The sequence below is a fragment of the Rousettus aegyptiacus genome, unplaced genomic scaffold (genome assembly GCF_014176215.1).
Source record: "Rousettus aegyptiacus isolate mRouAeg1 unplaced genomic scaffold, mRouAeg1.p scaffold_m13_p_10, whole genome shotgun sequence".
Classification (NCBI taxonomy): domain Eukaryota; kingdom Metazoa; phylum Chordata; class Mammalia; order Chiroptera; family Pteropodidae; genus Rousettus; species Rousettus aegyptiacus.
This window is the reverse complement of record NW_023416285.1, coordinates 89,527,528-89,539,582: the sequence shown is the minus strand read 5'-3', so window position 1 is coordinate 89,539,582 and position 12,055 is coordinate 89,527,528. Positions and strand designations below refer to the sequence as shown.

The following is a 12,055-nucleotide window of genomic DNA, read 5'->3' as shown; positions in this document are numbered from 1 at the left end:
ATTTCATAGGTACATTTGAGCAACTGATCCAGGTGGCTCCTTGCTCAAAGTATATTTTACCACTTGCCAATTGCCAATTTTTTAAAAAGTCTTTAAACCAACTATTACTAACGTTCTGAGTCTATCATGTATGAGAGAAGTGGGTATTCTGAACCTCATGGGACAAGACTATCCAGGTTTAAATCCTGACCATACCGACCAACTGTTCATCTCACACAATGTAACGACTCCTTCTGCCTTTGATTCTTGCCAATGTATAAACACTATTTTCATCTTGGGATCTAAAAGCATTTTCCTGTAGGAAGTACTCAGAAAACTGTATTTATCTTATCACTAAAAGCGCTTTACCATTGGAAAATAACTTAAGATTTGAGAGGAGATTCTAGTTCATAGACCTACAGTTAAACCCTCTCGTTTATCTCTCTTTTGCTTCTCCCTTGCTATTGTCACTTGGAGATGAGTGAATTTTAATCCTATACTCTTCTCTAAACAGCTACACAGTACACTTCCTTCATTTAAGTTTAGATAATGGGATAAGAAGAAAGAGGTGGGGAGGAAGAAGTCAAGTACACTATGGCTTCTTTTCCATGATCCTCGAAGCCCAGTATTCTCCATCTCATATTTACTGGCAAGGCTCACAGTCCCCAGGGCTGCAGAATTAGTGATTTGCAAATGAATTAAAACCTATGTCTGTGTTACTCCCCCCTGCACCACTGTTTTTCCATATCATATCCCTGGATTGAAAAAGGTGAAAACTTTCCCTTTTTATGTGTCTTTTTATAACATGGTAGTGTTTGTACGTGAAAGGTATTCTTCTAGTATCTGAATATGCCCTTAAAGAAAAAGAATAATGAATTATATACTTCCCTGAAGAAGTCACTTTTGAAAATCTATTGTTGATTTGATTCCTGAGGAACAAAACTGTGCTTTTCAGTCTTCAAAATCACTGCAAGTGCACTTGACAATTGAGAAGAGGTCAAATACACTTTCATAGTTATAGTTTAACTTACTTTCGAGTCCATGGTTCAAAGAGGTAATAAGTTTAATACCTAACTACCATCTGAGCTAAAACCAGATCATCCTCATCCTTTAAGCTCTTTATGATTTAAAAGCCACCAGTGAAAAGAATGGAGATAAAGAAAATGGAACATGCTTATCATAGTGTTTCTAGGGGAAGAAAAAAATAAAAAGAAACAAACAGAAACAGAAACAGAAACCGAAAACAAACTCAATATTTTTCTCCAGAAAGCCTTTTTGATCTCAGCCTGAAGTACACAGCGTATAACATCCATGCCTGGCAAGTTTGGATCACCAAGGGCTATCTTAATGCAAAGGAAGCAGGGGAACAATAAGACTCACTTATTCAGAAGAAAGAGGCAAAAACAGCACTGAAAAGTGGCAAAATATTATCCATGAGCTGTCTGAAGCAGCTGAGGGCAAGACCTCCAGCCGTAAGACCTCCTGGTGAAAACACACAAAGGTTTTCCTTGTTCTACTTTCAATGCTCTAAAACATAATTTTAACCAGAAATTTTTCCATGAAATAGGACTTCCAATTAATTAGCATTTACATAGTGCCTTATCTTTCAAAGGTCTTTATAAGTATGAATTGTTTATCCCTTTAAATAAAGACTCCTTTTTTCTTTGGAGTAAATGGGCTCCCAGGGTCAGAGACCCCAAAAAGAGGCCCCAAAGCCAGAGCAAACTCTGCCCCACCCCATGGCCCTGTTTATGCAGCTCCAGATTAGTCAACAGGAGCTCAAGTTTTTGTGTTTTTTTTCCCTCAAGTTTAACTTTAACAAATGTCTATCGAAGTTCCCCAGAGTTACTAGCCACAGAGAAGCTACTGATGAACAAGGATGTAATGTCATGTAGTTAATAGAAGAACACAAGAAAGCATCTGATTGCTGTTTCACTGTACGCAGACTTGCACGAAACAAGAATTTAGTCTTATACTCATGCACATTTTTCTATGTACTTTTTTCCTTCAAAAGTCTCTATCACAAGCCTGAATTAGAGCATTTACATTGTAGATAATCAAGTGGACTTCACAAGGCTTCCTAAACCATCCCCATATCAAGAGGAAGAAACCAGATTAAATGCTCTGCTCTCTAATGTCCTCCAGCAAATAAATCTAAAAAGGACAGAGATTAGAAAACAAAACCATCTCCAGTCAGCACAATGGGTTTTTGGGCTTTCTTTTATAGGTGGGTACAAGAGAGAATTCAGCATTGCTCTTAAAAGCTGAATCCACTGTTTAGGAGGCCCCCAAGAGAAAATAAATAAATATTCTCCCTCCACCCCGTCAATTTGTATCCGGACAAAGAACTCTCACCCCTGACATGAAATAATTATGTTAAGGTTTTTGTTGTTGTTGTTGTTGTTTTGTTTTGTTTTGAATCACGGGACTTAATGGGAAAATACAATGTGCTGGGGGGGGAAAGATTTTGCCTCAGTCTATAGTTCTCATCCCACTTGCACATCTTTGACAACTCTGTTGGTTTGCAAGAGCCCGGAAGACAGTGATGATAAAGAAAGACCAGAGTGAGATCTAATTTGCGGGACATTTCTGGATATCAGGAAGGCAATAAAGTATTAGCGCTGGGAATTCGGACATTTGCTACCGATATCTCTAAGCAACAATTCTCCGTGATAAATGCTCACGAACAGAAACCAGAGCTAATGCTTTCAAGAGAATGAAAGATGAGGTGCACATTCTAGACCTAGCCCACGCATGAATGTTTATAAAAGCAGAAATGGGGTGGAGGGGTCATTTCAGTGAGAAACAAAGTCCTGAGAGCAAAGGCTCTTTAATAACATAATACTTAAGTCAGGGGAGGTTAATTTTGGTTTTGCACAATGATGAACTCATGGATATATTTACCAGAAGTTTCAATGAGTTAAGCTTATAACTTAGAATGAGCAAAAAACGTTTTAAGATGAGATCAAAAGAACAATTAAATGAAAAAGAGAAGGATAGCGACTGCTTTTGGAGAAAACAGTGTGTTAACAGATGACAAGAAAATAAGAAACAAAATTACTGCACGTATTATTGCTGGAAAGAACAGAATGAATATTGTTACAAGGAAATGGAAGGACAAGATAACAGAGACAGCACTAAGAGAACAAATAACTGCCCTTTACTCCACGAGATTACACCTCAGAGGGCTGGAAGACTGTTCACACCATAATAAACCAATTTCTTTATCTTTCAATAATCACAGACTACAAGAGACCAACTGAAATACGGGCAAAGATAATGTCTGGAGATTTTTAGGAAGTGATTTTAAGAAACTTTACAGAAGTAAGTCTGACATCTACCTGTCATAAAATTTTAGACTTGATTATTTAAAAAGATAATATGTCGAGCGTCATAACTTTAACGACCAGTATTTCTAGAGTCTGATGGGAACCTGGATGTGTCATGATGCCTGACGATGCTTGGTGAGGGGAGGGCAGTTTTCCTGGAGAGGGCGGTGCCTGAGCTGAGCAGGAGGATGCTGTAGACAAGCCATCCGGCAGAGACAGTCACAGGAGAAGAAGGGGCAGCGTGACGACTGTGGTCAGGGGCCTTGTATCTAATCGAAGGCAGTGCAAGTTAAGTAGTTGAAAAAAATATATCCTCGGTTTAATTTCTGATCTTTTTATGGTCAACATTTTACTGAGCACCTGAATGGAAATATCCTTGTTAAGTCAGTTAGCTCACTCATGTGTTAAATGAGTACAGCAGTGGCTCACTAAGGTGGTGAGGGGCCCTTGTCAACAGAAGAATGACCAAACCTCTAGAGAATTGTTATAATAATTTATTTGAACCAAACAGAGGCTATGCCTGGAAGAGAGATGTCAACAGACTGAGAAAAATGGTCTTGAAAATAGTAGTTTACGGTTTCTTCTAAACCCTAGAAATTAAGGAGGAAAGACAAGGAAGGTTACCCGAAGGCGGGGAGAAAGCAAGGCAGAGATCAGATCACAGGATAGTGAGGATTATGTGCTCCTTTAGGGTATGGGTATTAGGAAGGGTACGAAAGGGGGCTATTTCAAAAGTATGTTAACCTAGATGCACAGGCAACAATGGATGGGGCTTGCTTAAGGCAAAGACAAGCCCTGCCCTGAAGAAGTCACATGTCTGGGGCGTTTCTGCCTACTTGGGAATTTATGATCAGATCACCCTGTGAGGTCGTTTTCCATAGAACCCCTGTTTGTCTACATTCTCTTCTGTTTAAAGCAGTGGCTTCTGTGCTCTGACTCTTAGGAACCCTTTGGCCTTATCTTGCACCAGGCCATCCTTATGCTCTATGCCAGCCAGTGGCCTTATCCAGTTCCCCAGGGCCTCTACAGAAAGGATTTTTCATGGAGGATGCACAGCTTTTCTTAATCTAAGTAAGTAGTTATGTATACTTTAAAGCAGAGCCACATTTTTCCCCACAGAGTACCTAATTTTGCTGCAGATACAGATGGTTAATCTTAGATGTTCTTAACTGTGGGACATTTTAGTCCTTCAAAAACATGCATGTATGTGTACACACACACACACACACATATATGCATACACACACATGCACACACATATATATGTATATATACAAAATATATTTAAAATATATACTTTTAAAATATATATTTAAAAATAGGCAAAAGTGACCATCAATTTTGAATTAAAGCTTTCAGAGACTTTACATGTTTTTGCTCAACCCTCTGGCAGCTCCTGACCTTGACCATGGGAAGAACTTTCCTGCTGTTCCTCCAGCCACAGCCCAAGAATGAGACATGCAGACCCAACCTGAACAGAAGCAGAGCCACCGTAGCCAATCCACAGACCCATGAGTATGAAAAATAAATGCTTGTTGTTTAAAAAAAGAGAGAGAGAGAGAAAGAAAAAGTTACCTGTAACTCCCCGCTGTATTTATACACGAGGCTCCATTCGGGCAGCCGAAGGGTGTTCCTGCGTAAATCTCACATTCATTAACATCAACCGAGCACAGAGGACCCTGTGTTCGCATAAAGGACAAAGTCAGGTGCCACAGATCACAGAGGCGTCAGGGGCCAATGTTCATATGAGATGTTTAAGGATTCAAACACGACAGTAACAAAGTCCTTGGTCAAGGCAAAGATAACAATACTAACACTAACATCAGTCTCCAGTTACCCTTCTTCTGGAACTCAGACTTTGCCTAATGCAGCCGAAAGGCTCTTCGTGAGAAAACACCAGCCACACAAGAAGAATCCTTCTGCCAATTCTCATTTTATATTGGTGCTGTGCCTGAGAATATTCGACAATTTTTTTTTTTAATGCAATGTCCAGAACATTTTCTCCATGAATAGAAAAAAGCAAAAAAATTTACGTGGCTATGTCAAGATCCACTTAGTACTTCCGATGGTGAACAATTTAAATTAACGCTAACTGAAATATCAGGCATGCTCTTCCGTATAGTTATCCAATGACGTGAGCCCCTCCTGAAGATGGCTTAGCATTTAGTGGGTTAGATGATCATGCCTGTCATTGTTCGGGTTTCGGTATACGTGGTATAATTCATTCTGATTCAGATGGCCACATACTCCTGGAAACTTTGGCTGGACAATTTAAAATGTCTGAATGATTCCAAGGAAACCACAGATGCTGACTCACCATCATTTTTAACCAAAAACCAAGTGACTCACCTTCCACTGTGAGGGACAGACACAAAAAAAGGAGTCATAGAGATTGAGGCAGGTTCCACCATTTTGGCAGGGATTGCTGCCGCAAACCTTCTTGCCCACCGTCTGAAACAAACACAGGACAGTTGGCAAGGTAATCGGGCTGGAGGCACCCAGCAGTGAAAGATGTGTTCCAGCTCGGGTGTGTATGAAACACTGCATTTTACTCCCACTCAACTCAGGGTCTTCCTCTAGAGTTTAAACCAATTACTTAAAATTCTTCTTCAAATCCACTCTCTTGCAGAAAAATACAGTGTTTCATACTATTAGTCCTGTTCATATTCCTTCACTATTTACATGTGTTTAACCATGGACGGGATGAAGTATGAGGAGAGAAGATCCTCGCTCTATTCTTTGGAAAAATATCATTCACCAGAGAATTATACATTGGTTGACAAGAGTAAAGATTTCAGGTATGGGAACAATAACGGATATCCCTATTGTACTAAGAAAATAAAACGGAAATTCCAGTTCTTTTGCTGCTTTTATCGTCTTTGGTACCTACAGATAAGCATTTGAAATCTGATCATCTTTTGCTGTCGCCCTTCCTCCGCGGGTTAAGATGACTGAACTCTTTTCATCCAAGTCTCTTTGTCTGAAATGGAACCGGCTTAGATACGCCCTCCACTCCCGTGTTCACGTGACTGCTTTCAGACCAGATTCACAGACAGACTTGCTTTTGTCTATACAACCTAGAGAATCTTACGTCAGCTACCAGTTCCAATCTTGTAAGATTTGTAATGGGAGCAGAGAAAACTTCTTTAGAGAGGACAAGTGATTGGGCAAGGAAAGCTATTCTATTAATTTCACATGATCATCGTCTAATTGTCCGTTTTCAAAATTAAAATAGGAGCCAATTATTCTTTTTTTTTTTTAACATTCAGCAAATCACAAAGAAAATCAGGTCTGTTCCTTTCATTTTACAGATGAAACTGAGAACCAGAGGATAGCTAACTGTCTTAGCACTATTTATTGCAAAGCACATTCTCTCTTTACCTTTGCCATAAGTCAGGAAACCCTACATGTGGGGGTCTCTTCTGGACTCTGTTTTCTCTCATTATTCTATTTGTCTATCTTTGTCCCAATACTATAGTTAGCCCTGTTCATCAAATAACACTCTGAAGAAAGTTAACCACAATCTCATTAAAAGTTTTTCTGGTGTACAAAAGCAACTCTATCTGGGGATTAAAAACACAAAAGTCTTGGGGTGGGGAGGAGGGGAAGGTCAACAGGAAATGGAACCAGTAAGCTAGTCAGGAGGAAGACAATAAAGAACAGTGGAGCCTGTAATGCCCAGAGAGCACTTGCCCTATCCAAAGGCATCAAGGCACTTAGTACAAACATCATTAAAAATTCTCCCTGGGGGATGGTGGGAGGGAGGACAGTCTGAGCTGATCTTGACCACAGCCCCCAGTTCCTGGCATTTGGTAGGAATAACGAAGAATTCTAGAAGCACGAAAACTCCAGTGCTGTGTCTTGCCCCACAGGTGGATAGATGCCTTGCTCATTTTCATTGACTCAATAACGCCCTTAAAAAGCCAGGACTAAGAGAGCAATGAATGGTTATCAAGGTCGGGAAAAAGAATACATGAACTAGTTTGCCAAATTTAAAACACCAAAGGTAGAAAACAGATCAAGAATATTAGAGCAGAGATTCTTAACCTGGAATTCCCTATGTTGTGTTCAAAATTGTAGGTATAGGGACAGTCTATGCATTTCTGTGGATAGAGGTTATGGCTTCCATGAAAGTCTTAAAAATGCCAGCTATCTACAAAAAGGGTAAGACATCTAAAATTATAAGGACTAGTTTATAATCATGGAGTAAAATTATAAAAGATATGCTCTAAGAAACTGTTCAAATTTAATTACCAGCAAATGTACTTTTAAAGAAATTTGAAATATTTTGTGATAACTCAGACTTCTGAATTTAATGTTAGAGATAATGCGTGGCCTTTCAAAGTCCTTGATGCCAGAGTCAGCAAGCTGGGTGGTGACAAGCTGACCGGGCATAGCACTCTTAAGCCCACCGTAACACCACACATGGGTGACGGTGCCAGAAGAAGGACACGTGGACTGTTGAACTCAGAGTCAAAGGCGTCACACGCCCCACGACTCACACACTCAGTGACCTTGGGCCAGTCACTTCACCACTCTGAGACTCAGGCTCTTCATCAGCATCCTGGGATGCATAAACTATGATGAGCAGTAAACTATGGGGAAAATCAAAGTCCTCGATAGTGATCAGCCATCCACCCTAAAATAAGAATACCAGTTCCACCAATAATTCTCATGTGCTTTCAGTAAAAGATGTTAGCTATCCAGCAGTTATGGGACTTACCTGCTGTAAGCTCTGAAATTGTCTTTCAAGATCAACAAACTAGAAATGGGGAGGAAAAAGCATAAAAATTAGCTGGTTGGAAGGCATTTTATATATATTATCCCCTCACAGGCTTCCCTAATACCCTCTGCTGGGGACTCACTTTACCCGTTTGTGCTGCACCCCTCTTCATCCCTCTCCTTCAAGATTTTTTTTAAAGCATTTTTCAAAAGTACAACCTAACGATGAGTTGATTTATTGCTTCTCTGCATGCATTGATTCTGGGAATTTTTATTAATGACAAACATTCACCCATTTCACCAATAAGAAGGCTGTTATCAGAACATGAGCAAGGCCTACTTATGCAACAAGTTCTTGCCACAGCATTTCCAGTCTCCTGCCCATCGCCACTTCCACGTCCTCTATTAGAGCTGTGTCATTTAGCCAAAAAGTTTATAATTACAGCGCTAAATTTCTACAGAGCGCACAAAGTTGGTCTGTCTCCTACAAAATGATTACTCAAGGAGCTGAATTAAGGAGAACTTGTTTGCACTAATGCTGAGGATGTCAGACTTACCTTGGAATGGAGCTGATGGATTTGACTAGAAATATTTTGAGACAGACTAGTTGTGTTCCTTTTTAAGTCTGTAATATCATCTTCGTTTTTCTGGATCTAATTTTAAGAAGAAGAAGAAGAAGAAAGAAGAAGAGAAAAAGAAAGAGGGGGAGAATGCTAGTGAAAAAATTATGTTATCATAAAATTTTAAAATGTGAATAGTTTTCTATTTTAAGCACTAAGATCTTGCCTATTATTATAAAAACCAAAACAGTGCCATGTATAATGAACATCAGACTAAAAAAAGCCATGGTATAAATAATTCCATTTACCTTTTTCAGTGACAATTTACCAAGGTACTTTCCATTTGCTTTTTTTCCCCTATGATAACAGTTTTGAGTGCTTGTTAAAGGCCTGGCTGGGAGTCAGACTGTTCTGGTTTTAAATCTTGGCTCAGCCCCTCCTCGTGTGTCCTTGGGCAGATTCCGGAAGTGCTACAGTGTTTCTTCACCTCCCTTGCACGCAGGAGGGTAATCAAGCCAACCTCGTGCGGTAGCAGTGAGGGTTAGATGAGATAACGCATGCCACGCGCTGAGCGCCGTGGACGGCCCACGCAGGAAGCCCTAAATAAAGACAGCTTCCACGCTACGGCTTCTATACCAGCGCGAGGCAGCAGACAATGAGCACTGAAAACTCAGCAAGGCAGGAGAATTGGACAATTCGCTCTGTAGCAAAAGTGAACAGGTCACATCTATTCCTTTCTCTGGTCCCCTCCTTTCCTGATCCTCCTGGGGAAGAGTCCCTGTGCCACCCTCTGTACCTTCTAACTAAAGCACATGAGCCTGCACAATGAGCCACTTCCTACGAGCGGCACTCCCTCTGCGCAGCGTTAACCCTAGAGCATTGTTCTTTACAACGGCTTGGTCACCTCCGATTATGTTTCCTGGGCTAAAGATTTACAGACTTATACGGACCTGTTCAATTAAGCAATCATATATCGATATACAAAATTACTTCAATATATTTTCAATGTATTACCTGATGTAAACATTCACCAACGTCTTCATCATTTAATTTAATTTTTCCCAGGGATCCAGTTCTAAATTCAATGTTTTGAGCAGACCCAGTAAGAAACACTAAATTTCCTCTCTCTGTAGCCATTTGAGGTCTATAAAATTGAAACCAGAGAATGTATCAATAATTAGCACACATGATTTTTAAATCCAAAGAATGAAGTTTCTCACTGAATAACTACAGACTTCATACACCTCCACCTTGGGTCAGCTCAACCAAATTCCCCCTGTTCATCTGCCATTCCTTTCTCCGCAAACTCCTAGAGATAGTAACTGCATACTTGTCTTATTTGTAAAATGATAAATAATTTGTGTATAAGAAGATAATTCCACATGCCAGTCCAAATGTCTTCCCTATTTGTTTTTAACATCATTATTTCCCTCAAGAACCACTGCACCTTTGCTTATCTGGCTATTTCCGAAAATGGACAAGGAGCTACCAGAGCCCGTCAGCGGAACCAGTCCACTGTCTACTTACTGCTGGAGGTCACTATTTCTTTTTTGTCTCTGCAGCTCCAGTCTTCCAGCTTCGCTATCTGATTCAGCAAATGTCAATAAAATAACCAGACTCCAAAGAAAAGGTAAAGACATCTTCCTCACCAGCCCTTCTGGGCTGTCAGGTGAGAAGCCACCACTTCGACCAACTGAGTGTAGGAGTCTGGAGAAAGTAAACCAGACAAATGTACTTTGACCTGTGGAATGCCTGCAAGTTTTTTGTTCTTTCTTGCCCTAGAAGGCTGTTATTTTTTCTTCCTAAGAGATGTAAATGATCTTAGATCTTCAATACTCTTCAACTTGTGAGAGGTCAAAATCTACCTTTAAGTAATGTACAACTTAATCATTATCCGTTTGACCTTTGAGATGGTAACAAACTGCTTTGGAAATACCCACGAAAACAAAACGATCCTTGCTTAAGAAGTAAACACTTTTCAACAGATGGTACTGGGAAGACTGGACAGCCACATGCAAAAGAATGAAGTTGGACCCTTACTCTGCACCATGCATAAAAATTAACTCAAAATGAATCAAATAACTAAATATAGGAGCTAAAACTATTAACACTCTTAGAAGGAAACATAGGGGGAGAGCTTCATGACATTGTATTTCCCAATGGGTTCTCAGATATGACATCAAAAGCACAGGCAAAAAAAGAAGAAAATAAAAAAGTAAATTGGACTACTTTGCATATGAAAAGGTATTATCAACAGAGTGGGAAAAATATTTGCAAATCATATATGGTAAGAGATTAATACCCAGAATACATAGAGAACTCCTGTAACTGAACAACAAAAAACCCGATTAAGAAACTGACTAAAGAAAAAAAACAAACATTTATCCAATTAAGATATATAAATGTCCAAAAAGCTGATGAAAAGACAATGAACAACATAATTATTAGGCAACCACAAATCAAAACCACAATGAGATACCACTTCACACTTATTGGAGGGCCGCTACCAAAGAAGCAAACAAAAACCAGGAGGATCAAGTTGTTGGTGAGGACATAAAGAAATTGGAATCCTTGTGTACATGAGAATGTAAAATGGCGCAGTTACTATAAAATAGGATGCCAGTTCTTCACAAAAAATTAAACACAGAATTGCCATATAGTACAGCTATTCCAATGCTGGGTATATACCCAAAAAGTTGAAAACAGGAACTCAAAAAGATAGTCGTACAACCAGTTCATAGCTTCATTATTCACAATAGCTGAAAGTTGGAAGCAACCCAACTGTCCATCGATAGATATAAATGGCTAAGCAAAATGTATTGCATACATACAATGAGTATTGTTCAGCCTTAAAAAGGAAGGAAATTTTGACATATGCTACAACATAGACAAACCATGCAGACATTATCGCTAAGTGAAATAAGTCAGACACAAAAGAACAAAAACTCAATGATTCTGCTCATATAAAGAACTTATAGTCGTCAAAATCTTAGAGACAGAAAATAGAATGGTGGTTTTGATGGCTGGGGGAAGGGAGGATGGGGAATTATTGTTTAATGGGTACAGAATTCTACTTTGAAAAGATGGAAAAAAGTTCTAGAGATGGATAGTTACGATGGTTGCACGACAATGTGAATGTATGCAATGCCACTAAACTTTAAATGTTAAAAGTGGAAATTTTTATGTACGTTTCATAATTTTTGAAAAATTAACACCAGAGCTAAAAAGATGGGATGGAAATGGGTTGCTATAGAAACTGTCTTGAAAAATAAAAGGATGCTTTTACATGTCAATTCATTGGTTTCAAAAATAGGAAAATAGTCTGTGAAAAACTTTGAAGTGCTATTTAAAATTTTAGACAGTATCTATATAAAATTAACCCCTCAAATAAGGTGATACAATGTGATATTATAGAGAAATGTAACACTGTTTTATACATGTTTTCTTCAGCCACAACAACAAAAA

The 12,055-nt window shown here is 39.2% G+C and overlaps 1 protein-coding gene across 1 annotated transcript in view; it reads right to left on the bottom strand.

The window, feature by feature from the left end:
* The window catches only part of CUBN (cubilin), a 224,919-nt gene extending 214,496 nt beyond the window's left edge, over nt 1-10,423 (bottom strand). Inside the window, exons 1-6 of the mRNA XM_036226882.1 lie at nt 10,118-10,423; nt 9,605-9,734; nt 8,588-8,683; nt 8,032-8,070; nt 5,658-5,759; nt 4,884-4,987 (exon numbers count right to left, since the gene is read on the bottom strand). Coding sequence (XP_036082775.1) covers nt 4,884-4,987; nt 5,658-5,759; nt 8,032-8,070; nt 8,588-8,683; nt 9,605-9,734; nt 10,118-10,230 — 584 coding nt within the window. The 5' untranslated portion in view covers nt 10,231-10,423. The remainder of the gene's footprint in view (nt 1-4,883; nt 4,988-5,657; nt 5,760-8,031; nt 8,071-8,587; nt 8,684-9,604; nt 9,735-10,117) is intronic.
* Nucleotides 10,424-12,055: the final 1,632 nt, after the last annotated feature.